Below are 23898 nucleotides of genomic sequence, written 5' to 3'. Positions count from 1 at the left end.
CTCCTCTAACCCCACCCCTCTTTCCTGCCTATGCAGGGGGTCGGACTCGATGATCTATTGAGGTCCCTTCCGACCCTAATCTATGAATCTATGAATCTATGAGACTGAAAGGGATGGAGCAGGTGGGCTGGTCAGCTGAAGTGATACCACAATGAACTTCCAGCTCTTGGACACAACATCAGTCAATGGGATAATGTGCTCCTCTCTGTTTTCTTTCCCAACCAGGATCTGTTCAGGCACCCCTGTGACTGTAGGTAAGTAAACTGAGGCTTTGCAGTTGGGATTTTCCAGGGGTGACTATTCCTGTGAAAGTCCCAGCCTTTTGCTCCAACCGCTGACTGTTTCCTCATAGCTGTGGTCACCAGCTCCTGTGATATAGCTGAACATTTTGAGTCAGCCGCTGGAATCGGAGGTCCTAGAAGGGGATTGAGCTCCAGAAGCACAGGGGTCCAACCCAGAAGAAGAGCGAGCTCTGTGGTGAGGCCGCGTGTCCAGGAAGGTGTAGGCTGCTTTCCATCCGCAGGGCTCAGCTCCCGAAGTGATGGATTTAGCTCTCAAAGCTGGGGTTACCAATCCAGGACAGTGGCGAGCACTGCAGGAGGCCCAGGTTTTTCTGGAGGTGTAGCTTGTTGCCCCAAGGGTGGACCTGTCCCCAAAAAGGGGGAAGTTAATTCTCATATTGCAGTATGCCAGCCTGGAAGCACGGCCAACTTTGGTCCTGGAGGATGCGTTATGAGACATTTAGGGAGCTCTCCAATTGTTGGTGAAGCTTGCCCTGGGGTTGGAGGATGCGACACTGGAGTCGTGAAGCCGTAGCAGCCTTTTAGGCATCCTGTATGCTACTCGGCCACGTTCCCATGGCCTGTTAATGGTCTCATTTGCCCTCTGGGTTTCTTGAGACTGACAGCTCTATAAATCACAAGGAAACTTGCCATATTTTCTCATATACAATCCACCCTAGAATATGATACACGCCAGGCATGCCTACATGTGATGCTACATTGTCGTAGCGATACACTATGGTGATGTGCTATCCACGGGTGTCTACACGTGACCAGCAGCTACTTCGCTGTAGCAGCATGCTCCCTCGTTATAGCGCACCGCTACGGCAAAGTAGCTGCTAAAAATAACCATGCACTGTGCGTATGGCGCAGTACAAGTGCTTACTGTGCCTTGCTTCCTTTTGGTGCAGTAACAACATCACCATAGAGCAATGTGTTGACATGCCCACCTTGTTTCGAAAGGCAAGATAAAGAAAAAAATATCCTTCCTTGCAGTAAGTAACTGAATAGCAGCAGCTAGGGAGCCAAGCCTGCTCAGTGGTCTGCTGCCTGGGGAGTGCATGCAGACTTCACTTTCACCCAGCAAAGGCTGATCTTACTGTGTTTTCTTGCATATATGCATACACCGATTTCCAATTTGGAGGGAGAAAAAAATTGCATGTTGTCTGGGTGAAAAGATGGTATTTTTTGCTACGTCCCTTTCCAAAGAGTTTCCAAAAGAGAAGCAGTGATTTAATTTTCCCCGGAGGGCATTGCCAAGGGCAACACTTGATTCTAGAGCTGTTTGGCTGTGTTTCCCAAAAAGCTGCTCTAAATGTTCATCAAAGAAATGTCAATTTTCCAAGCATGTTTGGTTAGCACTTTAACCCCACGCACTGAATATCACTTGCCGATGAATACATGCCACTCTGCTGCACAGGAAAACCTGAATTCTCCATGAGCACTATTTTCAGATGTGCTCAGCGCTTACGAAGGCAATCAAAGCCACTGTGACTTATTGGTGCAAAATATCACTGAATCGTCTATCCTGTTGGATTTGCATACACTTTGCCTTTACTAATTGTCACGACCTCTCATCTTCCCACTGGACCATCAATAAACTCAGTGAATTCATGTTTTACCCCTGAGTTTTTAATCAACAACGCTCTTTGATGTTGCAAGATTGACCGGTAATATCCCTTTCTGAGGCCATATACTTAGGAGCAGGATTTTACACAGTGCTAAAGTATATATTGATTTGAATTCATGAGCAAGATGCAGGCTCAGGTTACAACCTTCTTTAGATAATACGGGCCACGTCTACGTGAGACGCCGACTATGCAGTTGTTACTGTACAGTCATTTAGTACTTGTATAACCGAGTACTAAATAACTAGAAGTAATGAGCGGTTGATTGTGCGGTAACTCATTACTACTGTGCAGTGCGTTGTATCACGATCCGTGCCCTGTGACAATACTACACAATAGTAACAAACTACTGAACAGTAAGCTTCTCATGTGGACACGGCCACAGAAGACAAATTTCAGAACTGTCCAAGGTTAATTATTGCTTTTCTTTGATACTACCATCACCACTACAATATCCAAGCACCCAGGACACACTTTACCTGAGTTAAGGATTTCCTGTTAATAGTTTGTTTGCAAATAAACCCAAATATGCTTAGCTGGGCTGCATCCCTGGGATTTTGGACAGAGAGAGTTCAGAACAGCAAGAGAAAAGTTGAATGGAGATGTATAAGGCTTGGGAGAAAACTCATTGCATATTTCCATGGTCAAAAAGTAAAACATATAAGGCTGCAGTAGAGTTCACAGGCAAAGACTTGGCGTGGCCTTGTGGATAATAACCAGCCATGAAGAATACAGCAAGTCAGAGTACAGAAAGTGTCATGCTTTGGCTGGAAATCTGAGGGTCAGAACACCTTAAGGAGTATAAAAGCATCCCCTCTCTTAAATGCAGGTAAGGAAATCAAGTTTGCTTGTTTGAATTTCCTTGCAAGCCTCTTCAGTGATCCAGGTATGCTACTCAAACACAAATAAAGAGCAAAGGCATAAGTTGTAAAATCTCTGACCCATACAGTAGCAGCCATTCCTGTGTGTTGCCCACAACCCTGACTCTATCATCACAAAGGACTTGCTTCTCCCTCCAGCAGATGAGGAACTACCTAACACATTGCACATTCAACTCCTTGCCACAATAAGGCAAAAACCTACTCCAGCCAATAGTCAGGGTGGACTCGCGTGCACAAGTTAAGTGTGTTCCATATTATGTATTTATGGGGCGGATATTCCTGCTTTAAGTACACATTGAATCCAAAATTAATACAGCCATTACAGTACCCTGATAAATACATTTTGATAGGCAGGGGTTTGGGTTGTAGCTGTGTTGGTCTAAGGACATAGGCAGACAAGGTTCCTTGGGTGAATTTGGTATCTTTTATTAGACCAACCCAAATGGTTGGAGAATAGTTATTAAGCAAGCTTTCGGGTTCAAAAACCCTTCGTCAGGCTAAGGAAGTGTCAGCAGTTGGTGTGTGCTCTTCACTCCAGTGGGTAGGTGCTAGGTGATGGCTCTGGAGACCCAGCTTGGATTCCTTACCTGCTGGACATCTTGTGTGACCTGGACAAGTCACTCAGATCCAGAGCCTGGATAAATCATTGTCTGGAATAGCATGCATTCATGCAGGGGATTCGAACTCGATGATCCTTGCAGCCTCTCCCATGCCTATGGTTCTAGATCCAACAGTAGGCATAGGCAAATAACAAAATTAGATGATGCACCACCTGATTTTTAGGCTCCTGGGCCTCGTGTCCATGAGGCTAGGTTTTCCCTGCAGCGCAGGGAGAGAGAGAGTTATCTCAGAATGGGATCCAGTACAGCCAGTGAGCTGAGCGGGGATTATTAGCACCCTTCTATCTTACAAAGGCAGCACTAGGATGTATATGTTGCACATTGTGAGGCACTCACTTATACTATACCTTTTTTGGCAGAAAATTCAGGTGCATTAATTGCACATGTAGACGCTCCCTTATTGTAGCAAATGTTAAAGAACTACAACACTCATCAGGAACTATATATCTATATCTGTATGTATATATATATATATATATATATATATATATATGTATGTGTATATATATATATATACAGATATAGATATATAGATATAGATATATAGATATATATCTATCTATATACATACAGATATAGATAGATAGATAGATATTGATATATCTATCTATCTATCTATCTATCTATATCGTTTTTGATGAGTTCAGTAGTTCTTTAACATTTGCTACAATAATGGAGCATCTACATATGCAATTAATGCATCCTGAATTTTCTGCCCAGAAAACTCATGCTCTCCCTGGAGCATGTCAAGCAACTCATGATGTCCCTGGAGCAATTTGCACCCCCATTGCAAATTGAGCCTGGTAGGAGCAGCCCAGTCCAGGGTCATTGCCCTGCTCTGCCCGCCCGGCAGCAGCCAGGAGGAGCTTCAGGCTCCTCCAGGTGCCGGCCCTGGACTGGAAGGGGGCATGTGGGCTTAGCCCTGAGCTCTAGAGGGTCTGGGGGAGCTGTCCCAGCTTGGCAGACAGCTCCGTATCAGCCAGGGGGAGATCAAGCTGGAGGAAGTGGGGGGATGGGGACAGAGGTGTTCCAGCCGGACGGGTAGCTGCCTTCAAGCCATGTGGAGATTGGGACCCATGCCGATCTCCATGTGGCTGGGAGGCAGCTGCCTGGCAGCCGGGGTAGCTCTCCCAGCCATGTGGAGATCAGGACCGGTCCTTATCTCCATGTGGCTGGCAGGCAGCATCCTGCTGAGTTGGAACAGGTCTCCCCGGTGCCTGTGGCCCCTTTCTGCATAGGCTGATGGGGAGCAATTTGCTCCCAGTCAGTGTCTACACGTGCAGTATGGTGCATTAGTTAATGCACTGTTTTTCTAGTACCTGTATCTACAAGAACTAGAAAACAGCATATTAGGCTAATATACTCTGCAGTAATTGGTGCACATGTGTGACGGTGATGTTTTACTGCACATTAGATTAGTCTAATGAGCAGCAAAACATCTTGTTTAGATGCACCCAAAGAAAAGCATGAAACTCGAGAAGCTATTTCAAATTAGTCATTAACCTGGTATCAGAAGATTTAAACGAGTGGAAAAATTTTACCAGGTTTCAGTAGCTCAATGGGACAGACAGAATAAAGGCATCCTGTCTCACAAAAAGTTTTAACTTAGCAAAACATTTCCCCATCTCAAACTGGGATCACAAATCAATATCTCAGTTTTGGGGGGGGTGTGCGGGAAATTGATAATCCAATGAATCAAACAATCAAATCCATTTGGGTCAGGTGAAATGTTTTGTTTCAGTAATTTCAACAAAATTTGTTTCAGTTTTGACCAGTTTAATTCTTTGAATGGTTTACTTTACGTATCTTATTCTTTTTCATTCTTTTGGGGTTTTTTGCTAAAGTTTTTTCAGACCAGAAAAATAGATATTTTTATTTTGAAAATGTTGCAGGCTTCCCCCGCCCCTCCCCACCCGCAAATGTATGAAATAAAAAAAATCCCGTGAAACCATCTCTTCCTTGAAAAAACTCCTGATTTAGGCTACTATCCATGCTCTAAACATGTTGGCTTTCCTGATGCTCATAGGTTCATTGCCAATTCGTATTCATAAACTAATCAGCACCCTAAAGACATGGCCAAGTGACCAGAGCTGCTGTCATGTTCGGGGCAGTGATGACTTCTGCTTGCCACTGCTGTTACTGCCGTGGTCTTGATGGTGCGGCAGCAGCCAGTTATTTCTGCCCCCTTTTCCCCACCCCCCAAGTCAGTGCCCAGGGCAGCTGCCCCAAATTCCCCTTCCTACTTTAACCACTGAATCTAAATCACAAAATCTCTTTGATTTGTATTTTGATTAAGCAAGAAGTGTCCTGTTCAGTGGGTCACAATAATTTAATCAGCTGGAGCTAAGTGACCTTCTCCAGATCTATTCTTTATTGGAAAGAATACTATTCATATTCTACACATCAAGGACTTGAATGAAAGTCAACTGAAATCTTTGAGATTTTCATATCAATGTCCTTTGAGTCAAGTGCTGTTGAACAAGCACCCAAAGTTAATTGTCCTGGGTCCCTGGTTTTTGTGTGGCAGTTCATACTGCAGCAGTCAGAAGCAGAAAACTACAGATTTTCTCATCAGTGACCTACAGTTGACATGTTCTTTGTGGATTTTTTATCTATTCACAGAAAACCCGATATACCTCACCTACACATAGTTTCAGATAACATTTGTTACCATCAACCTTGCCCTTGGCGGTCATCCCTAGCTATTTAGTTGACCAGCCTCAATGTTTCTTCAGAATGAGTATAAGGTTTTATAATTTACACTGAGAGATGTGTGGGCATAGACAGACCACTGCGTGTGTTAGCAAAATCCTCTACCGTGCAGCATCCCACTGCTGAAATGGGCATTTCCCATTTCTGGCTTATCTAATCTCCAGTGCAAAATACCAGAAACGAGACTAGTACTGTGATAGCAGAAAGAAATAATATTGTTAAAGGGCACTTTATCTCTTTAAATGCCATTCTGCAGCAGAGATCTGTGTAGCATAAAACTGAAAAGATGTAAAAAACCGCAATAGGGGATGGTAACACAGGACCTGACAATCAATTCATGACTACACTTTGGGATGCATTTCCTAAACCAAAATTAACAAAAGTGAGCAGAATATATTAAAACTCAAATACCCTTTCTGCCAAGTTTGCCAACTAAGCATTTCTTTTGCTTATTATTTCATAAGTGCTTAATAACTATGATGATGCTCGTTGGGTTGTAAAACAGTGATAAGTATTAGGTAAAGCAAGCTAGAAGCAACTCTTGTGATCCAACCAAGCCCAAATGCTTAAACACATATAACATCAGTGAGCACCATCAGAGGTGTTCTTTCTCCTTCTGTTCTTCTCTGTTTTTTCCTTCTCTAACCCAGGTTTCCTAATAATCTTTTGTCTTCTCCTTGGAACAAACCACAGAGATCCAGCATATATCTATTATACAATCTCCCATGAGACAAAGGGTCTTCATTTCTGCTTCTGCTGTGTGTGGCCTCCAGAGACATAAAAGCTAAGCAGCCTCTGAATATCTGCCTCTTGGGGGGGGGAAAAAAAGGTGGAATTGGTGCTTACTTCAGCAGATGTCTCAATAATCAGGTTGAAAGAAGACCGTCTTGCAACCCAGGCTATTGCAGCGAGGAGGTCTTTGGAGGCATAGGGGTTGGATCGTGTCGGGGTTGTGGGGACAGGGAGACAACATATGGCAATGTAGGATGTGATGACAATCACAAGACTTGGTTGCAGGGTCGGTCCCGGCGCTCTGAGGCATCCTAGGATGCTGTGTGAGTGCAGAATGCTTGGAGCTCACGGTGCATTTGGACTTTATAATGTGTCTGGAGGGTATAGCCCTTTTCACAGGCATAGGATCGCGGAGGCCATGGATGAAAACCTTGTGAAACCTTTGGGGGAAGAGGCTGAACCAAAGGACCATCAACCATGTGCAAAGGATGCACTGCATGCATGACCAGGCAGAGCTGGAGATGAAGGTGGATTTCTTGAGGCAGGAGCTAGGACTGCCGCGGTTTGTGTTTGAAGAGGTAAGTCGCCTCCCATTCGACCCAGGTGGAAGTTCAGCATTAATTATTCCTGCTTCTGAATTAAAGGAGAGATGACTGTATATATCTCACTGTCAAAGCCCTTCATTTTGGACTTTAGGAGTGATGGGACCATCAAATCCATCCCCCAACTTTGTCTGCAGGCTCATGGCTTTTTCACTAACACTGGTAGCTAGTTCCTTTTGGGAACATGAGCAGAGCAAGACGAGACTGGACATTCAAGAAGAGACTGGATAGTCACCTCGCTGGGGTCACTTGACCCCAGTTGTCTTCCTGCCTAGTGCAGGGGGGCTGAACCCCATGATCTGCGAGGTCCCTTCCAGCCCCTTACAATCTATGTATCTATGAATCTATAACAAAGGGACTAATGCTTGAATGAGACTTCAGGCATCCTTCAGGAACAAGCGCACATGAAAAACCATCTCTGTGACACCTCCATCACTGTGAAAATGGATGACTCCAGGGACCTGGATGTGGCGAGCATCTGCAGAAGCATCAAATGCTGGTATCAGGACATTGCTAGGAGGGGCAAAGTAGAAGGCAAAGCTTTGTACAAGAACAAGGTAAGTATTGAATGACAGGGGTCTGCTGTCTTACCATATTATCTTGCCTACCACACACCTCCAAATAAGACGTACTTTGGAGTTGTGGCCTAGAGCTGACTTTTCATGGAGAAGCTGTGACGCGAAGTAGCTCCCAGCCTTGGTCTCAGCCAGCAAGCTGAGTGGCTGTGAAAACATGAATACAGCATCCCCCCTCTCCTGCGTGCTTGCTTGCTGAGAGGGAAGTTGGCAGGCATCTTTGTACTCTTATTCTCCCAAAGAAAATCAGCTTCTCTGCCTAGGATGCAATCCAAACTTGGAAGGCTGACATTTAGGGGGAAAGGTGGGAGTGGTACGAGTTTAAATATCATATGCAGGTTACATACAAAACCCCCTGTTTCTGGATAACAGTTTCAGGAGCTTTAAAAGAGAAGAGGCAGATTCTGCAGTGATCTGAAGGGTGAGATGGCAGAGCTGGCCCATTGATCCAGCAGAAGCTGTTGTGTGAGGCTGACAATGCGGGCGAGCAGGTAAGAAAGATTTTGGGGCTCTGATTTTCTAACAACTGAATTTTGTTTTTGAGAATGATGCCTTTATGTCTGTGATATACAGTTTCCCCCCCTTGGGCAGTAGCTAGCATTAAATTTGTGAGAGCACTGACAAATTGCATAAAAACACAGAATATGTTACACACACACACACACACACACATATATATGCACATATGTACAAATGTGAAATATGTGTGTGTGCATGTGTGTGTGTGTGTGTGTTTCACTGTATTTAAAAAATGAATGTATCGATTCCAATGCTTACCTCCTTGCAGAGGGGCTGGGCAATGGGGGTGGGAGGGCAGCCAAGAACGGGGAATCTTATCTGCTTATGTCCTCTGTCGTGGTACCCTGATTGGGAATCACTGCTCTACACTGGATGCCCACCTGGCTGGGGTTATTTGACCCCATCAATCTTTCCTGCCCAGAGCAGGGGGGCTGGACCTGATGATCTCACGAGGTCCCTTCCAGCCCTAAACTTCTGTGAATCTGTGACTGCGTGAATAAATATTAAGTTCTCTCTCTTAGGTCACAAGGTTTAACTCCCTTGGGTTCTGTGTCATGATGATCCCATAGAAATTTCAAGATGAAAGAGGGCTGACAAAGACCTGACAAAGCAAGAAAGACAAGTCTTTGAGGGAGAGTTTATCAGAGTTAAAATATAGTTGCACAATTTGGTTTCAGGTCCGACTGCTTGAGCAGCAGAATAAGGTGCTGACGACCAAGTGGGACCTCTTGCAGCAGTGCATCGTACCGGGGACGAGGAGAAACCTGGAGCCTCTTTATGAGAGTTTTATCTGCAACCTGAAGAAGCAGCTGGAGCATTTGTTATGTGATAGGGACAAACTGATGTGCGAAGAGAAAGCAGCAAATCACCTTGTGGATGAGTTCAAGTGCAAGTAAGTACGTAGAAGTAGAAGAGGAAGAAGAGTGCAAACCCTGTTCGCATCAGGCTTCCTGTTCTCTGGGCTACGTGCAGAGATACGGTTGATTGAGCCCTCTCTCCTCCTCCGTCCTCCCTACAGGTATGAAGAGCAAATCAACAGGCGCACAGCTGCAGAGAACGAGTTTGTGGTGCTCAAGAAGGTAATTCAGGCTACAAAAGCGCCAGGCCAAACAATGCGATATTCTTTGCCTTTCCCTTTCAATTCAGCACCGAGCAGGATCCTTATCTTGCTCGACAGTTAGGTTCGATTAAGTCCAGTGACCCAGGCTAGACTCTGGCCTTCAATTCCCAGCCCTGAATTGCCCTGGGGAAGGTGAACTCGTTGCTGCCGTTATCACTGGGTAGGCGGCTTCTGTATAAGCTGTCCTTCTCGTGACCATGGCATGCGGGCACGATGGTGGAAAGCAAGGGGGTGGCAGAACAGAGCACTACCGCACCATTTAGTAAAACCAGAGCAGCCCATGGGCTGCCGTAATGGATACTGGGACGCGGCTGCCATATAACCACACAGATAGCAAACCTCGAGGGGAGGAGAAGGCCTGATTCTCATTGACACTGAAATCCCTTCCAGCCTCTCTGACAGCATAACTGGTTGGGGAACATATTTATTTAAACTTGTGGGAACATCCATATGTTGCATAAAACAACAGGCAAATCATGCCGAATCTCTTAGCCATCTTCCTGGCAGTGCTTTAACTTTATCCTGAACATATGGATTTCAACTGGAAGGAGAAATTAAAAGCTTCAGAAGTGTTATAGACTTAATCTGGAATTGAAATGGGGAAAATCATCCCATTGTCTTGGAAAGGAGCTAATTCCATTTTTCCTTTGAGGCTGCCTGTCTACAAAGAGCAAGTTGTGACGCTAAGCAACAAGGGGACTGTGTCCCTGGAGATGCCTGGGACATGCTGCTTGAATTGAAGAATGTCCTGAAGGAGGTCAAAGATGAGCTGGCATGCATGGTGTTGGGATTACCAGGAACTACTGAATGTCAAGGTCACCCCTAGACAGTGAGATTGCCACATACCAGACACTGCTGGAGGGAGAAGAAAAGAAGTGATTATCTTTGGGTGTGTCATGCCTAGTCTCAACAGCTCATTGAATATTCAGCGAGGCTAGAATTAATGTAATAATCAGAAGAAACAGAATGTGTAACATTTCCATATGCAGGAGACTACCAAACTCCAAGAATATATACTGGGATTCTCACTCAAACATAAGGGAGTTGCATACTCCACTCTTACAGCATTTGCAATTGGAACTGGATTTGCATCCCACCCTTTATGTGAGGGATACAGGTCTAGGGATGAAGGATATGGCTTCCTACAAGAGGCATTCAAAAGAAGTCCAGAAGTCTTCCCTATAAGGGTAGCCCTCCCAGAAGATGGAGACTATAGATTCATCTCCAGTTCCAACATAGGTTGCCCATACCTCCCTGGAAGTACAGGCTGCTCTCCACTTGTTCCAGTAATGGAGGTTGCAGAAGGGTAGTCGATTTTAGAGCTGGAAGACGGGGCACCAAATGCTTAGGAAGCTCTTTAAGTGGAGGATAGTGCTGGAGTTTTATGTAGATTCATAATTGGAGGGCCCACCTTTGCAGTTGAAAGGAGCTGTGTAGCATTGAGGGATATGTACTGGCTGTTGGTAGTGCTGTAGGTAGATGTGTCCTGGCTGTAGGTAATGCTTGGAGCTCATGCTGTAGGTAGATGTGACCACTGATTTCTAGGTGGCACGGTCAGGACCGGGACAACATAAGTTGATGTTTCTGGAAGGACACAAAATACATTCTCCCTCTATTAGCATCGGCATGTATTTCAACATCCCTTCCCAACTACAGCCATTTATTAGGATATCCAACGTGTCTCATGGCAGTTCTGGTTTCTGAAATTTCCTCAGTTTGAAAGTCTTTCTGTGTTTTTCTCAACACAGGCTTACTGAAGGTTTTATTTCTCTTGGTCTATATTGCCTTTGTCTTTGTCTGACACTATAGCCAAGATTAGGCAATGTCTTTGCTATTGAAGCAGGGTTGGACAGGCCTGGTAAGTGTGACTTATCTCAGTTACTGAGTTTTTCTTTTTGTCCTGGCAATTTTATAGCTAAATTTCTCTTTATTAGGAAACTCCCTCCTCTTATAGCACTTTCTAAAATGCTTCAGGAAGGGAAGAAAGACATCAATTGTCCTGGATGAGACTATGACAAGCATTTTTCTCCCTTTGTGACACCTGGCATCTAGGCCCGGTCCCTGAAAGTTGTAAAGGACCGCAGTCAGTCAATGGGAAATCAATTGAAGCTAAGTACCTAAACCCCTTTGAGCATCTGGTACCTTGTTTCTAAAGCCCTTTGTGACTGTACAGAGGACTGTGAGAGTTGCGTCGGCTTCGCATCTCATTCCTATTGAGCCTCACTATAACGCCATCGGATGTGATTTTTATATAGACAAAATTGTAATATTATTGTGCTGAGTGTCAAGTGCGCTCAATTTTCTGTGTTGCCAGTAATAAACCGTGTGTGTAGGGGATGCTTTGTTACCAGTCTTGTTTTTAATTAAACCTTTCATAGGATTACCAGTTTGAGGCCGTACTAGTTATGCCTCATACTGGAAAGCTACTAAGTCTGGTGAGATTTTCAAAGCCTCTAGAGTTCCCAGCTCCAGTGGCTTGACTATATCTCCCATGGTATACCATAGTCTCCCTTCCCACTGCAGGGTATTATGGGAATCCAGGGTCACAATAAATGGTTGCCGGGGTAGAATTTGACTGTAGAGCTGGTTGCAGAGAGGAATGCAACGCACGCTTAGAGTTAATAAGTCTGCGCTTCTTTTGCTTACTTCAGATGGGAATATGTTAAGTGTGTTCATATTCTTGGCTGAATAAAGGCCACCTGTAAAGCTCGACAGTTGCTTCCCACTTAGTGGAAGAAAGATCCTTGATATCCTGTCTTTCATCACAAACAAGGCAAGGAGAGCAAGTCAGCAAGTGCATTGAAGAAAATCTTGGCGTCTGAATGGTTCTAGTTCAGTGCATGGCAGAAAAAAAGCAACTATTAAAATCACTTTGCATTAACCTCAAGGAAGTCAATATTATGCTTGTGCAGGGGGCTGGGCAGGATGATCTTCCTAAGTCCCTTCCCGCCCCTTACAAACTATGAATCTATGAATTATAAGCAGAGTCAAGGCCTGTTAAACTGCATGGCTTTGAATTGGATTTTCTGAGACCTCAGTAATTAAGAAACAAACCCCACAAGCACTGCCTTCATCTTCTTCTCAATAATGTGCAGCGTAAGTAGCAATGCTCAAGTTACTTGGGGACACGGGAAGGGAAAAAAAGCAAATGTTGAAGCGCAGCATTGGCACCTTGCACTCACCGTGAAAAATGCTGGCAGTATTACCTGTGGAGGAAAGGATATGTGTAAGAGAGATCCCAGTTCACTGAAGGCAGGGACAATACTTTAAAGAAAGCAATGCTTTTATTCCTGCAAATCGAGACCGAGAGCATCATGCAAAACTTTAGAGAATGAGAAGCCAGAGGGTGTTTTCAATACCAAACAGGGGAGGTACAGTTTCCATATCCCATTCCCAATCCAGTTTCACACTCAGAGGTCCTCTACAGTGATTTTGCCCAAATTCTAATAAAGGTGTTAGACTTTCCAAGCACCGACAAGGACTTTGGCTACTTAAGCATTACCTTAATTAGAGCTACATTCAATACTTTTGAAGGTAGCATCGCACCGCTGATTGACCTTAAACACAGAGAAGAATAGAAAAAAACCCACCTTTCTGTTCAATATGAGGAACTGTAGATGTCGTGAGCCTGTTCTTTATCTTCCTACTTTCTCTCTTAGTGACAGCCAATCCATATTTCCAGCCCCATTCAAAATCCCTTTAACGTTTTTAATTAAGCAGGTATTAATCTCCTCATTAAAGGCATTGCAACAGTAACATCAAACAGACGCGGGACAAGAATAAGGGGGGAAATGCTAGCTGCAGTTTCTCAATATGTTTCTAGCATCTCATCTCGGCCTTGTTTACTGATACTGCAAAATTTTCGGTCCGAGAATTGTAAGTGGATGCCAGGCAAATCACACCCAGATATGAGCAAAGAAAAACCACAATTATCCCCTGACAACTGTCACCCGTACACACTAATTAGCTACACATGCTTTGAAGTAGGTGCCCAAGTATTTTTCATAAGTCCTCTGCGTTGTACCTGCCATGCTAGAAAGCAGCATTTCTCAAGCCTGCCGGACCAACCCACCACCTCCAGACTCACTAATTCTCATGGATCGCTATGCAGACCCTATCAAACGTTTAATTGAAAAGGGGTGAGGGAGCAACCTGATGACCACTTGCCATGAACTCCTAGGTCACAATTTGGGACCACTGCTATTTGGTGTGGCTGCAGTTTAAATAAATATACCCAAGCTAGCTTTCTATGAGCAAATGTGTACTCCTAATAGTGTCAATAGAGCAGCACAAAATGGAGGAGAGGCTCGAAAACCCAAACAAAGACTTAGGGAATCATCCATCCTTGGCTACGCTGTTATTGGTACCCAAGCTGGCTAGCTGAAAACCAGCTGTGGTCCCAGGTTTGCATACAGTGTAGAGACACGCAGTGAAATGTGGCATCTTAGATGTTCATAAGAATGACTTCCAAATCCTGTGTTATTGGGTCTTGACAGAGATGCGTTTCTCCTACCATGAGCGGACCACTGTTCCTGTCTAGCAGCAGAATCCAGCTAGGCGAGAAATGCCCCAAAATGGAGTATTAAAGAGTAATTCTGCAGGATGATCTTGCATATAATTATCAAATGCTGTGGTGAAACTCCTCTGTAAACAAGCCATGAAGAGCCGCTTGAATTATTTTGCAAAACTATAATTACACTCCGAGGAAGTAGATTAATTAAGTAAAATATAAGTCCTGAAACTGAAGCTTGCAAGCAAAGCGATATTTTAATTTCACGTTATTTCACGAGAGGGAGAGAAATGTTTGCTTTAGAGATTGGCACATTGGAAGCCATTTTTTGCTGCCAGGCAAACCAAACCCAATGGATAAATTAAACATTTCTGCATCCCATGCAGCTCCTGGAACCTATATAAGGAGAAAGCCCTTTCCTCAAGTCAAAGGAAACCTCTTTCCTTGACTTCCTGTGCTCCTCTTGCATTACTGCTGTACTTGCATCAGTTTATTTGCACTCTCAAGGAGCCACCATGAGTCGACAGTGCTTCTCCTCTAGGGGCTTCTCTTCCTCTTCTGCTGTGTGTGGCTTTGGCCGGGGTAATGGCAGCTCAGCCTCTGTTGGCTGGTCCCCTGGAAGGGGATATGGTGGCTTCAGCAGCAGAAGTGTCTGTGACCTTGGCAGAACAGCAAGAATATCTTTTGGTGGAGGCTACCCAAGTAGGGGCTACCCAAGTGGGGTCTATGGAGGCTTTGGCATTGGACGTTGTGGTGCCTATGGTGGTGGTGCAGCCTACGGTGGCCATATGGGTCTTGGCAATGCTGTATGTTTTGCCGGCGTTGGAAGTCACGGAGGCTTTGGAGGTCACAGAGGAGCATTTGCAGGGTTTGGAGGTCCCTGCAGAAGTGAAGGTATCCGAGGTGTCAACATCCACCCGGAGCTGCTAAAGCCACTTGCTGTGGGGCTCGACCCAGCTGAATGTCAAGTGCGAACGCACGAGAAGGAGCAGATAAAGAACCTCAATAACAAGTTTGCCTGCTTCATTGATAAGGTAAGACCATGCAAGCCTTGGTGTATTTGGGAGACTACTTGGCTAAAGGATTGCCTACAAACTCTGAGGACTAGAGGTCCCTTCCAGGCTTACACGCCTATATTTTATTTCGTGAAAATAAAAAGAGAAAGAGGGATGAAACAGAGCTTTACATCTGAGTCTGCAATCTAGACTTCTCCGGCGTTCGGAGGTGGAATACTTCGCTTCGTAGCTTAGTTGCCAGTGGTACGCTGGGATAGTATCGGTTGCTATTCCTTTCCTTCCTATTTATATCCGAGAATCCTTGTATCTCAAATTTTAATGGTTTCTAACTAGAACTACACCACAGTTTTCTGCTGTACGGAGAGGCCATTTTGGGTTTAGACATTTTTGGAGACTACTAATTTTTAGTTAAGCCAGGGTCACCATCAGTGAATTAAGTCGGGCTGTTGTATGAAACTGATACCTTAGAAGTGAGTCATTAAGGTTTACGGAAACAGTTTAGAGACCGGTATTGGAAATCTCTGATTTTCACAAGCAATAAACCTCCCTTCTGCATAGGTATGCACCAAAAATCCTCATAAATGCAGGATGAATTTTGTGAGGTTCAATAACGTGAGCTGTAGCCCAGGAATATACATAGTTCAAGGTTCATCGCTGAAAGGAAACAGCTTTTGTGATCTCAGCCTCTTAAATGTAATGCAGTTGTTTTAATGAACCACAGGTGTTATTTGTCTATTATTGCCATTATTATTGCTATTTGTAATAGTTTTATTAATAATAGTAGTAGTAATAATAAAAATACTAATTGTTTATTGCTTTTGCTGAAACTAGGTTCTTTAAAGTAAACTAAACAGGGAAAATAATTTTAAAGATTTCTCCCCTTTTTCTTTTACATAGGGCCGTATTGTAACGAAGCCTAACTGGTTAAGATTTCTTCTCCTTTTTTTTTTTTACCATTAGAAATACTGGCCATTCAAGTGATAATTTCACTCGTACTCCCTTTCTCTCTTCCTCTTTGAGCATTGGTTGAATGACTAAGAAATGTGTTGCTGGAAAGGAGTAGTCCATTATTCCCATAACTGAAAATCAGGAGGTGACTGGATAACACTATGGAGAAGATATCTGATATTAAAAAGCGCTCTTTAATCAAGAAGGGTGTCAAGAACAAAACAGCTGGAAGTGAGCTGGAAGTTAGCAGTAAGACACCACTTTTCAAACGTGAGAATGATGAATCATTTCAAAAGGAAATAGTGGATACCTCATCTTTTGATGTTTTAAAATAAGCCTGGATTTCTCATATGTTTTAATCCAACACCAGGTATTGCTCAATTCAAGAGTAACAGGGTACAATTCTCTGGTCTATGTTATGCAGGATGTCCAGCTAGTTCATCTAATGCTTCACTCTGGTCTTAAATGTCTATGAATTTTTTTGAAAAAGCAGAGTTATTTAAAACTTATCAAAATACTTTCTTCCAAATGTTCTTTTTTAAAGAATTGTTAAGTTTAAGTTTCTAGACTAGGGGGTTCTCAACTTTTTTAGACTCAAAGCACCCCTCATTAGATTCAAGGCACCCCTCATAGGACTCAAGGCACCCCACCAAACCTTATGTGAATTGTGTGGCATCCTATTTCAAAGACTAATTTATTGATTCCAGTGCTTACCTCCATGCAGAGGGGCTGGGAGAGCAGCCAGGCAAGGAGAAACTCATCTGCTTATTTCTTGCATCGTGGTTGACAATCACTGCTCTAGCCTGTGCGAATAAATATTAAGTTCTCTCTCTTAGGTCACAAGGTTTAACTCCCTTGGGTTCTGTGTCATGATGATCCCATAGAAATTTCAAGATGAAAGAGGGCTGACAAAGACCTACACCTCTTCTCTGACAAAGCAAGAAAGACAAGTCTTTGAGGGAGAGTTTATCAGAGTTAAAATATAGTTGCACAATTTGGTTTCAGGTCCGACTGCTTGAGCAGCAGAATAAGGTGCTGACGACCAAGTGGGACCTCTTGCAGCAGTGCATCGTACCGGGGACGAGGAGAAACCTGGAGCCTCTTTATGAGAGTTTTATCTGCAACCTGAAGAAGCAGCTGGAGCATTTGTTATGTGATAGGGACAAACTGATGTGCGAAGAGAAAGCAGCAAATCACCTTGTGGATGAGTTCAAGTGCAAGTAAGTACGTAGAAGTAGAAGAGGAAGAAGAGTGCAAACCCTGTTCGCATCAGGCTTCCTGTTCTCTGGGCTACGTGCAGAGATACGGTTGATTGAGCCCTCTCTCCTCCTCCGTCCTCCCTACAGGTATGAAGAGCAAATCAACAGGCGCACAGCTGCAGAGAACGAGTTTGTGGTGCTCAAGAAGGTAATTCAGGCTACAAAAGCGCCAGGCCAAACAATGCGATATTCTTTGCCTTTCCCTTTCAATTCAGCACCGAGCAGGATCCTTATCTTGCTCGACAGTTAGGTTCGATTAAGTCCAGTGACCCAGGCTAGACTCTGGCCTTCAATTCCCAGCCCTGAATTGCCCTGGGGAAGGTGAACTCGTTGCTGCCGTTATCACTGGGTAGGCGGCTTCTGTATAAGCTGTCCGTGGGCTGCCGTAACGGATACTGGGATGCGGCTGCCATATAACCACGCGCATAGCAAACCTCGAGGGGAGGAGAAGGCCTGATTCTCATTGACACTGAGATCCCTTCCAGCCTCTCTGACAGCGTAACTGGTTGGGGAGCACATTTATGTTCCCTTTAATGTCCCTGGTGGCATACAGAAGCCTGTTGGGGGGTGTTTCGATTTCCCCCAGCAATGCCCCAAAGGAAGGCTGGCGATTTGAGCTGCCCCTTGCAAAAAGCCCCAGGGCTTTGCTAGGGTCTCTATTTTCCCCTTTCCATCAATGAACACCATTTCTGTGGCTTCTCTTCAGGATGTGGACTGCCTGCACCTGACTAAGGAAGAGCTGGAGATTAGGGTGGCACTCTTGAGGCAGCAGCTGGAATTCCTGACCTGCATATTTGCTGAGGTATGGATAGCTTCTAGGTCTATAGACACTCATCCCAAGGGCGTATCACTCCACTGCTTTTCTGAACACATCCAGAGGGCTAGGATGATCAAACCCAATGAAAGCCAAAGCTTTTTCTTTATTCATTTCTCTAAGCGTTCTAGGAAGCATTAAATACGTGTCCAACTCAAAAGGTCCACACAACTTCTGTGGTCCATTTGGCGAACGTGGTCCAACAATAGGTTTCCATAGGCAGAGATACACATGGGAACCATGTGTTTCACATCAGGTCTGGCTGCTTTTGTCTCTCCAGGCTGAATGACAAGGTAGTCACGTAATTCTGCATCTTCTGGGGGTGGCTTTCTGCACAAGGCCACAACTCTCATCTCTGGATCTGCCATGAGACAATTTTGCCACTTCAACCCATCTGTCTCTTCTGATACAAGACATTTATGTATTTAGAAATAGAGTATTATGATTATGATTACTTTACCAACAATTATGGCGACCAATAGGCTGTTATTCCACAGTTCTGGTTGAAAATTAGGACTTACCTTTGCATGAAAAAAGTTTGACTTTTCATCAAAATCCTGGAAACCAGGCAACTAAAACTCACTGTGTCAGCCGTTCCCACCCCCTAAAATAGCTGAAAGCTGAATATATTCAGGATTTCAGTTTTCTGATGAAAGATCAAGATGTTTGGAGGCTTATGGATACCCCCTGCAAAACAATTTCATAAGTCATTACCCAACCACTGTTGGCCTTGTCCTTTAGGAGCATAGCCCATGCGTGGGAAGTGAAAGCAAGTATACCAAGCAACCAAACCATTTAACAACCTGTTTCCATTGACTTTAATGATATGACAATATAAGATGGAAGAATCCATCCCAAAGGCTTAAAACAACCCATAAAGATGACAGCATAACATGATATGTGGTGTTGCATAACAGGGTCTTAAACTATAAAACTCCATATTTTATCCTTCATCAGGAAGCTAGGCAATGGCCTGATAGTATAGATCCACAGCTGGTCCAGCCTCCTGTCCTTGTACCCTATAGTACCTGGATCTAATCCTGCATCCTGGATAACTTAGACCCTACTTATGGGTTTTGAGAGAAAGGAGTTGCATCCTCCCAAATTCTTCATGTGCCCACAAAAAAACTCTTTTCCCTTGGGCTGGGAGAGCAGGCTGCTAATTCAGCCTGCATGAAGAGCGAGGAGAGGATGGTAGTCTAACACCTTGTGTGTCCTGCAGGAGCGAGCTCAGATGGATTGCCAGCTCTGCGACACCTCTGTCATTGTGGAAATGGATAACAATCGAGGCCTGGACATGGACAGCATCATCAACAGCGTTAAGTGCTGCTATGAGGAGATCGCTCACAAGAGCAAAGCAGAAGTGGAGGCTTTCTACCAAACCAGAGTGAGTAACCACATAGCCATAGTGTCTGGAAATGAAGCTGTAATCCTGATACGCAAATACTTCCACCAAAACAGGGACACGGACCCTATTTGCTTTCTTGTCTGCCAGGAGAAATGGTAAAAAAATATCTCCATTCTGTGACAGACGGCAAGGCATACTTGAAAGCAGAACAATTTACTCTGTACTATCCAGTCCATAGCTCAAAATGGAGTATTTCCATAAAATAATATACCTCATCTGTTATTGAACTGCAAGGTTATTAGGGTAGTATCTAAGAGCTCCAGCCATGGATCGGGACTTCATTGTAGGAACATGGAACAAGGAGAAAATCTCAAAGAGCTCACAAACATAACCTGATTTGGAGCTCATTGGTGGATTCCCTTCTTTATAGTGATGTCACACACACCTATTTCCACCAAATAAGCAAGTTATGGGACTCAATACATAGGATTGTAGGACTAGAAGAAACCACGTGGGTCATCAAACCTGTCCCTAGCAATTGCTGGAAAACATATAATAAAGGTTTATCTAGAAAGTCACTTACTTCCACTTCTCCCACAAGATGTAGCCTCATAACACCCCTTTATACCCCCAAACATGGGATCTTTGGTAGAAAAAAAGAAACAGAGCCCTACAAAGAAAACTCTACCATGTTCCACCGAAAGGACTCAGGAGAGACAAGAGCCGCCATCAAGCCTTGCCTCCTGCTGTTGCTCCAGCTCTGGAAAGGGATGCTATCCATTTCTAACAAACCTTCTTGTTTCTGGATTCTAGCTAGAAGAGCTTCACACCAACAGGGGCAAATACTGCGATGACCTGAGGATCAGCCAATGTGAGATTGCAGACCTGAAGAGGGGAATCCAGAAACTGCAGGGCGAGCTTGATGGTGTGAAGAAGCAGGTAGGAGAGATGGGGGTTTTCTTCAGCAAGCCTCCCATCAGCATGCTGTCTAGGCATCAGAGAGGTGCCAGGTCAGTCCTATTTTAAGTAGGATTAAAGTGGCAGATGGTTCCCTATGGCTGGGCCACTATACAGGAGTGTGGTTCAGGGCCTTGTGAGCAGAGTCTGCACCTGGCTGTGATTTTGAGCCTGAAAATGCAGCGTTTGCAAGCTCAGGAATTTCTAGTTTGGGGTCCCTCACTACAGAAGGATGTGGACAAGCTGGAGAGAGTCCCATGGAGGGCAATGAACATGGTTCAGGGGCTGCGGCACATGACTTGTGAGGAGAGGCTGAGGGGACTTGGGCTTATTTAGGCTGAAGAAGAGAAGACCAAGGGGGGATTGAATAGCAGACTTCAGCTGCTTGAAGCGGGGTTGCAAAGAGGATGGAGCTGGACTGTTCTTAGTGGGGCAGATGACAGGACAAGGAGCAATGGGCTCCAGTTGCAGCAAGGGAAGTTGAGGTTGGATATTAGTTAAAAAGGTCTCATGAGGGGGGTAGTAAAACACTGGAACAGGCTACCCAGAGAGGTGGTGGAGTCTCCATCCTTGGAGGGTTTTGAGACCTGAGTAGACAAAGCCTTGGATGGGATGATGTAGTTGGGGCTGTTCCTGCTTGGAGCAGGGGGTTGGACTAGATGTGACCTCCTAAGGCCTCTTCCAACCCGCATTTTCTGTGATTCTGTGAATTTAACCTTTGGTGAATTTAGCTGACATGGGGGACCAGGGCATCAGCTGTCATTAACTGTTATGGCTCTTTTGAATTAAATCCACTTCAGTGGATCTGAGTTCAGTGGAATAAAAGATCTAACCCATGGACTAATACATACTTAGCTGAAGGAAGTACTTACCTTGAAGGAAAGGGGTTCAGGAAAAATTCATACCTTGGAAGCTTTAGTGTCCCCACCTTATCATTGCCCATGAGACCCTCTGATCTCATCTGTCTACTGATAAGACATTGCAAATGCATCTGATTTAAATAGTCAAACAGTTATTTGGAGGAAACATGGAGGCAATATTTGACCAACCTGATGAAAGAGCTGCTACGTGACCCTTCCCTGGGGGGTGGTTCTTCTTGTTCATAGATCGGATGCCTAGAAACAGCCATTTGTGACGCTGAGCACCATGGGGACTGTACCCTCAAAGATGCCCGGGAGAAGCACATCAACCTGCAGACTGCATTGCAGCAGGCCAAGGATAAATTGGCCTGCTTGCTGCGGGACTACCAGGAGCTGCTGAATGTCAAGCTGGCCTTGGATATTGAGATTGCAACATACAGGTCACTACTGGAGGGAGAAGAAAGCAGGTGGGTGATGCATCATTTGAAGCTGCCCTGTTGGTATTTGATAGGCACAGAGGCTTGACCGTGATACGCCAGGTCTTATCAGCTCTTCAGCACTAATCCTTTTCTTTCCTTCACAGGATATGTACAGGGACTCCTGCATGCATATGTAAGTAAACTCTTTCCAAGCAGTCATTTCCAATTCCCCTTATTGCTCTTAGAGGTACTGACCATCTGTTTTCTCCTCAGCTGTGGTCAGCGGCGGCTGCACCATCGGCGACAACCTTGCCGTAGGTGTTGGCAGAGGTGGAGCTGCCAGGGGAGAAGTCGGCTCTGGCGGTGGCGTGGGATCTATGGCTGGCGGTGGTGGATTCAGCTCCAGAAGCGGCGAATGCATCACCCGGATGGGAGGGAGATTGGGGTCCAGAATTGCAGTCGCTGGTTTTGGAAAGGGAGGACCAGTGCCCTGCGAAGGAGTCTTCATGGGTGCTGGAGGCATGGGCTCTATGGGGAACGTGGTCCACGATGAAGTGGAACACTTTGGCCCTGGAGGGCTAGGCGGCATGGGAGGTGGGGCTTGCAATGCAGGGATGAGGGCCAGCTCGACTATGCACGTCATGTCAAGTGGAACCATGCCCCGATAAAGTCACCGCTGCTAGAGGGAAATTTGTTTCTCTGCCTTCTGACAGCTACATGAATTACCAAACTGGTCACTGTCAGCTGTTGACACTGCTTTGTCAACTGCTAGTTGATCAGGAAGCACCTTCTCCTGAAGGTCCATCTCGGAGAAGAGTGACTCAAAAGGTCTCAAACAAGTCCTTCCTTTCAGTGTCTTTCTTTTTGTGAGTCTGTAGCTGTCTTGAGGCACTGTCTTGGCTCTTCAACAAATCTTGCCTGCCTGCTACTCTTACACTTTTCCCTTTGGTTTTCCTCCTGCATTGGTTACATTAGGGACCACATAGCATTAGGATGAAAAATGTTAATGTGCTCATGCTGGAGTGCCTTGTGAAAAATTTCAGAAAAGGGGAAACGGTACATTAATAATCCCAGATGGGATCACTGATGTAATTTTACTTCTTTAGCAAGACGGTGAACATGACTACTTTTTTTTGTTTGCATGGCATGGTTTGGGATCAGGTTGTGACCATTGCGATCGCTGCATCGACTCCGCAAAAATCGCTAACACACATTTTCATTGCACCAAAGATGAGCGCTTTTTTGTGATTTATCTGTGCTTGGATGCATGCGTTATTATCATTCCTATGGGGGCACTGGATGAAATGGTCACGTGCTTGGCATGTACAGTCAGAACACTGTTGACTATCCTCAGCTTGTTATCCAGAACGCTAAACCTTCTGCTGTATCCTCAATAAACTGCATGCATGAATCAGGCTTTGTTTCTCAAGTGTCTTTTCCGACTGTGAAAGTTCGAAGTATAGACGTCATTTCCCAAGCAGAAAAGAAAACAGGTGGGTTTATGTATATAGGGACTAACATTTTCCAGAAAACACTTATTTGATGTTGTAGCCCAAGGCAGAAAATTAGGGTGTTGATGAAATGAAAACAGTGTGGCTGTGTTGCGAAGAAGGCTAACAGCTTACTGGGCTGCATTAATAGGAGCATTGCCAGCAGATCAGTTCTTCCCCTCTATTCTGCACTGGGGAGGCCACATCTGGAGTCCTGTGTCCAGTTTTGGGCCCCCCACTACAGAAAGGATGTGGACAAATTGGAGAGTCCAGAGGAAAGCATGATAATGGTGAGGGAGCTGGGGCATAGGACTTGTGGGGAGAGGTGGAAGGAACTGGGCTTATTTAGTCTGGAGAAGAGAAGACTGAGAGGGGATTTGATAGCAGCCTTCAACTCCCTGCAGGGTGGGTCCAAAGAGGATGGAGCTGGACTGCTCTCAGTGGTGGCAGAAGACAGAACAAGGAGCAATGGGCAACAAGGGAGGTTTAGGTCAGATAGTAGGGAAAATGTTCTCACTGGCAGGTTGGTGAAGCACTGGAACAGGTTACTTAGAGAGGTGGTGGAGTCTCCATCCTTGGAGGTTTTTAAGTCCTGGTCTGACAAAGC

The 23898-nt window shown here is 44.9% G+C and overlaps 3 protein-coding genes across 3 annotated transcripts in view; all 3 read left to right on the top strand.

Annotated features, from left to right (window-relative positions):
- The window catches only part of LOC102378317 (keratin, type II cytoskeletal 4-like), a 6681-nt gene extending 5714 nt beyond the window's left edge, over positions 1–967 (top strand). Inside the window, exons 8-9 of the mRNA XM_025213399.1 lie at positions 226–254; positions 353–967. Coding sequence (XP_025069184.1) covers positions 226–254; positions 353–816 — 493 coding nt within the window. The 3' untranslated portion in view covers positions 817–967. The remainder of the gene's footprint in view (positions 1–225; positions 255–352) is intronic.
- A 6893-nt stretch (positions 968–7860) lies between these two features.
- LOC112551611 (keratin, type II cytoskeletal I-like) lies at positions 7861–11427 on the top strand. The gene is made up of 4 exons (XM_025213408.1): positions 7861–8013; positions 9165–9442; positions 9569–9629; positions 11419–11427. Exons 1-4 carry the CDS (start codon positions 7861–7863, stop codon positions 11425–11427), a joined length of 501 nt encoding a protein of 166 aa, XP_025069193.1.
- Positions 11428–14624: 3197 nt separating this feature from the next.
- On the top strand, positions 14625–23216 carry LOC102373417 (keratin, type II cytoskeletal 4-like). Its single transcript, XM_006031738.1, has 9 exons — positions 14625–15214; positions 17150–17364; positions 17491–17551; positions 18110–18205; positions 19440–19604; positions 20379–20504; positions 21629–21849; positions 21966–21994; positions 22075–23216. The coding sequence occupies exons 1-9, from the start codon at positions 14696–14698 to the stop codon at positions 22467–22469; spliced, it is 1827 nt and encodes a 608-aa protein (XP_006031800.1). The 5' UTR covers positions 14625–14695; the 3' UTR covers positions 22470–23216.
- Positions 23217–23898: the final 682 nt, after the last annotated feature.

The sequence above is a fragment of the Alligator sinensis genome, unplaced genomic scaffold (genome assembly GCF_000455745.1).
Source record: "Alligator sinensis unplaced genomic scaffold, ASM45574v1 scaffold551_1, whole genome shotgun sequence".
Classification (NCBI taxonomy): Eukaryota; Metazoa; Chordata; order Crocodylia; family Alligatoridae; genus Alligator; species Alligator sinensis.
Note: the sequence above shows the minus strand (reverse complement) of the source record. Positions and strands in the feature narration are given on the sequence as shown.

Bases quoted from the DNA above. Each gene is read 5' to 3' on its own strand.
- LOC102373417 (XM_006031738.1), top strand. From the start codon at position 14,696: ATGAGTCGACAGTGCTTCTCCTCTAGGGGCTTCTCTTCCTCTTCTGCT. The intron at 18,206-19,439 runs GTATGGATAGCT...TGTGTCCTGCAG, and splicing joins TGACCTGCATATTTGCTGAG to GAGCGAGCTCAGATGGATTG. The intron at 19,605-20,378 runs GTGAGTAACCAC...TCTGGATTCTAG, and splicing joins AGGCTTTCTACCAAACCAGA to CTAGAAGAGCTTCACACCAA.
- LOC112551611 (XM_025213408.1), top strand. From the start codon at position 7,861: ATGAAAAACCATCTCTGTGACACCTCCATCACTGTGAAAATGGATGAC. The intron at 8,014-9,164 runs GTAAGTATTGAA...TGACAAAGCAAG, and splicing joins AAGCTTTGTACAAGAACAAG to AAAGACAAGTCTTTGAGGGA. The intron at 9,443-9,568 runs GTAAGTACGTAG...TCCTCCCTACAG, and splicing joins GTGGATGAGTTCAAGTGCAA to GTATGAAGAGCAAATCAACA.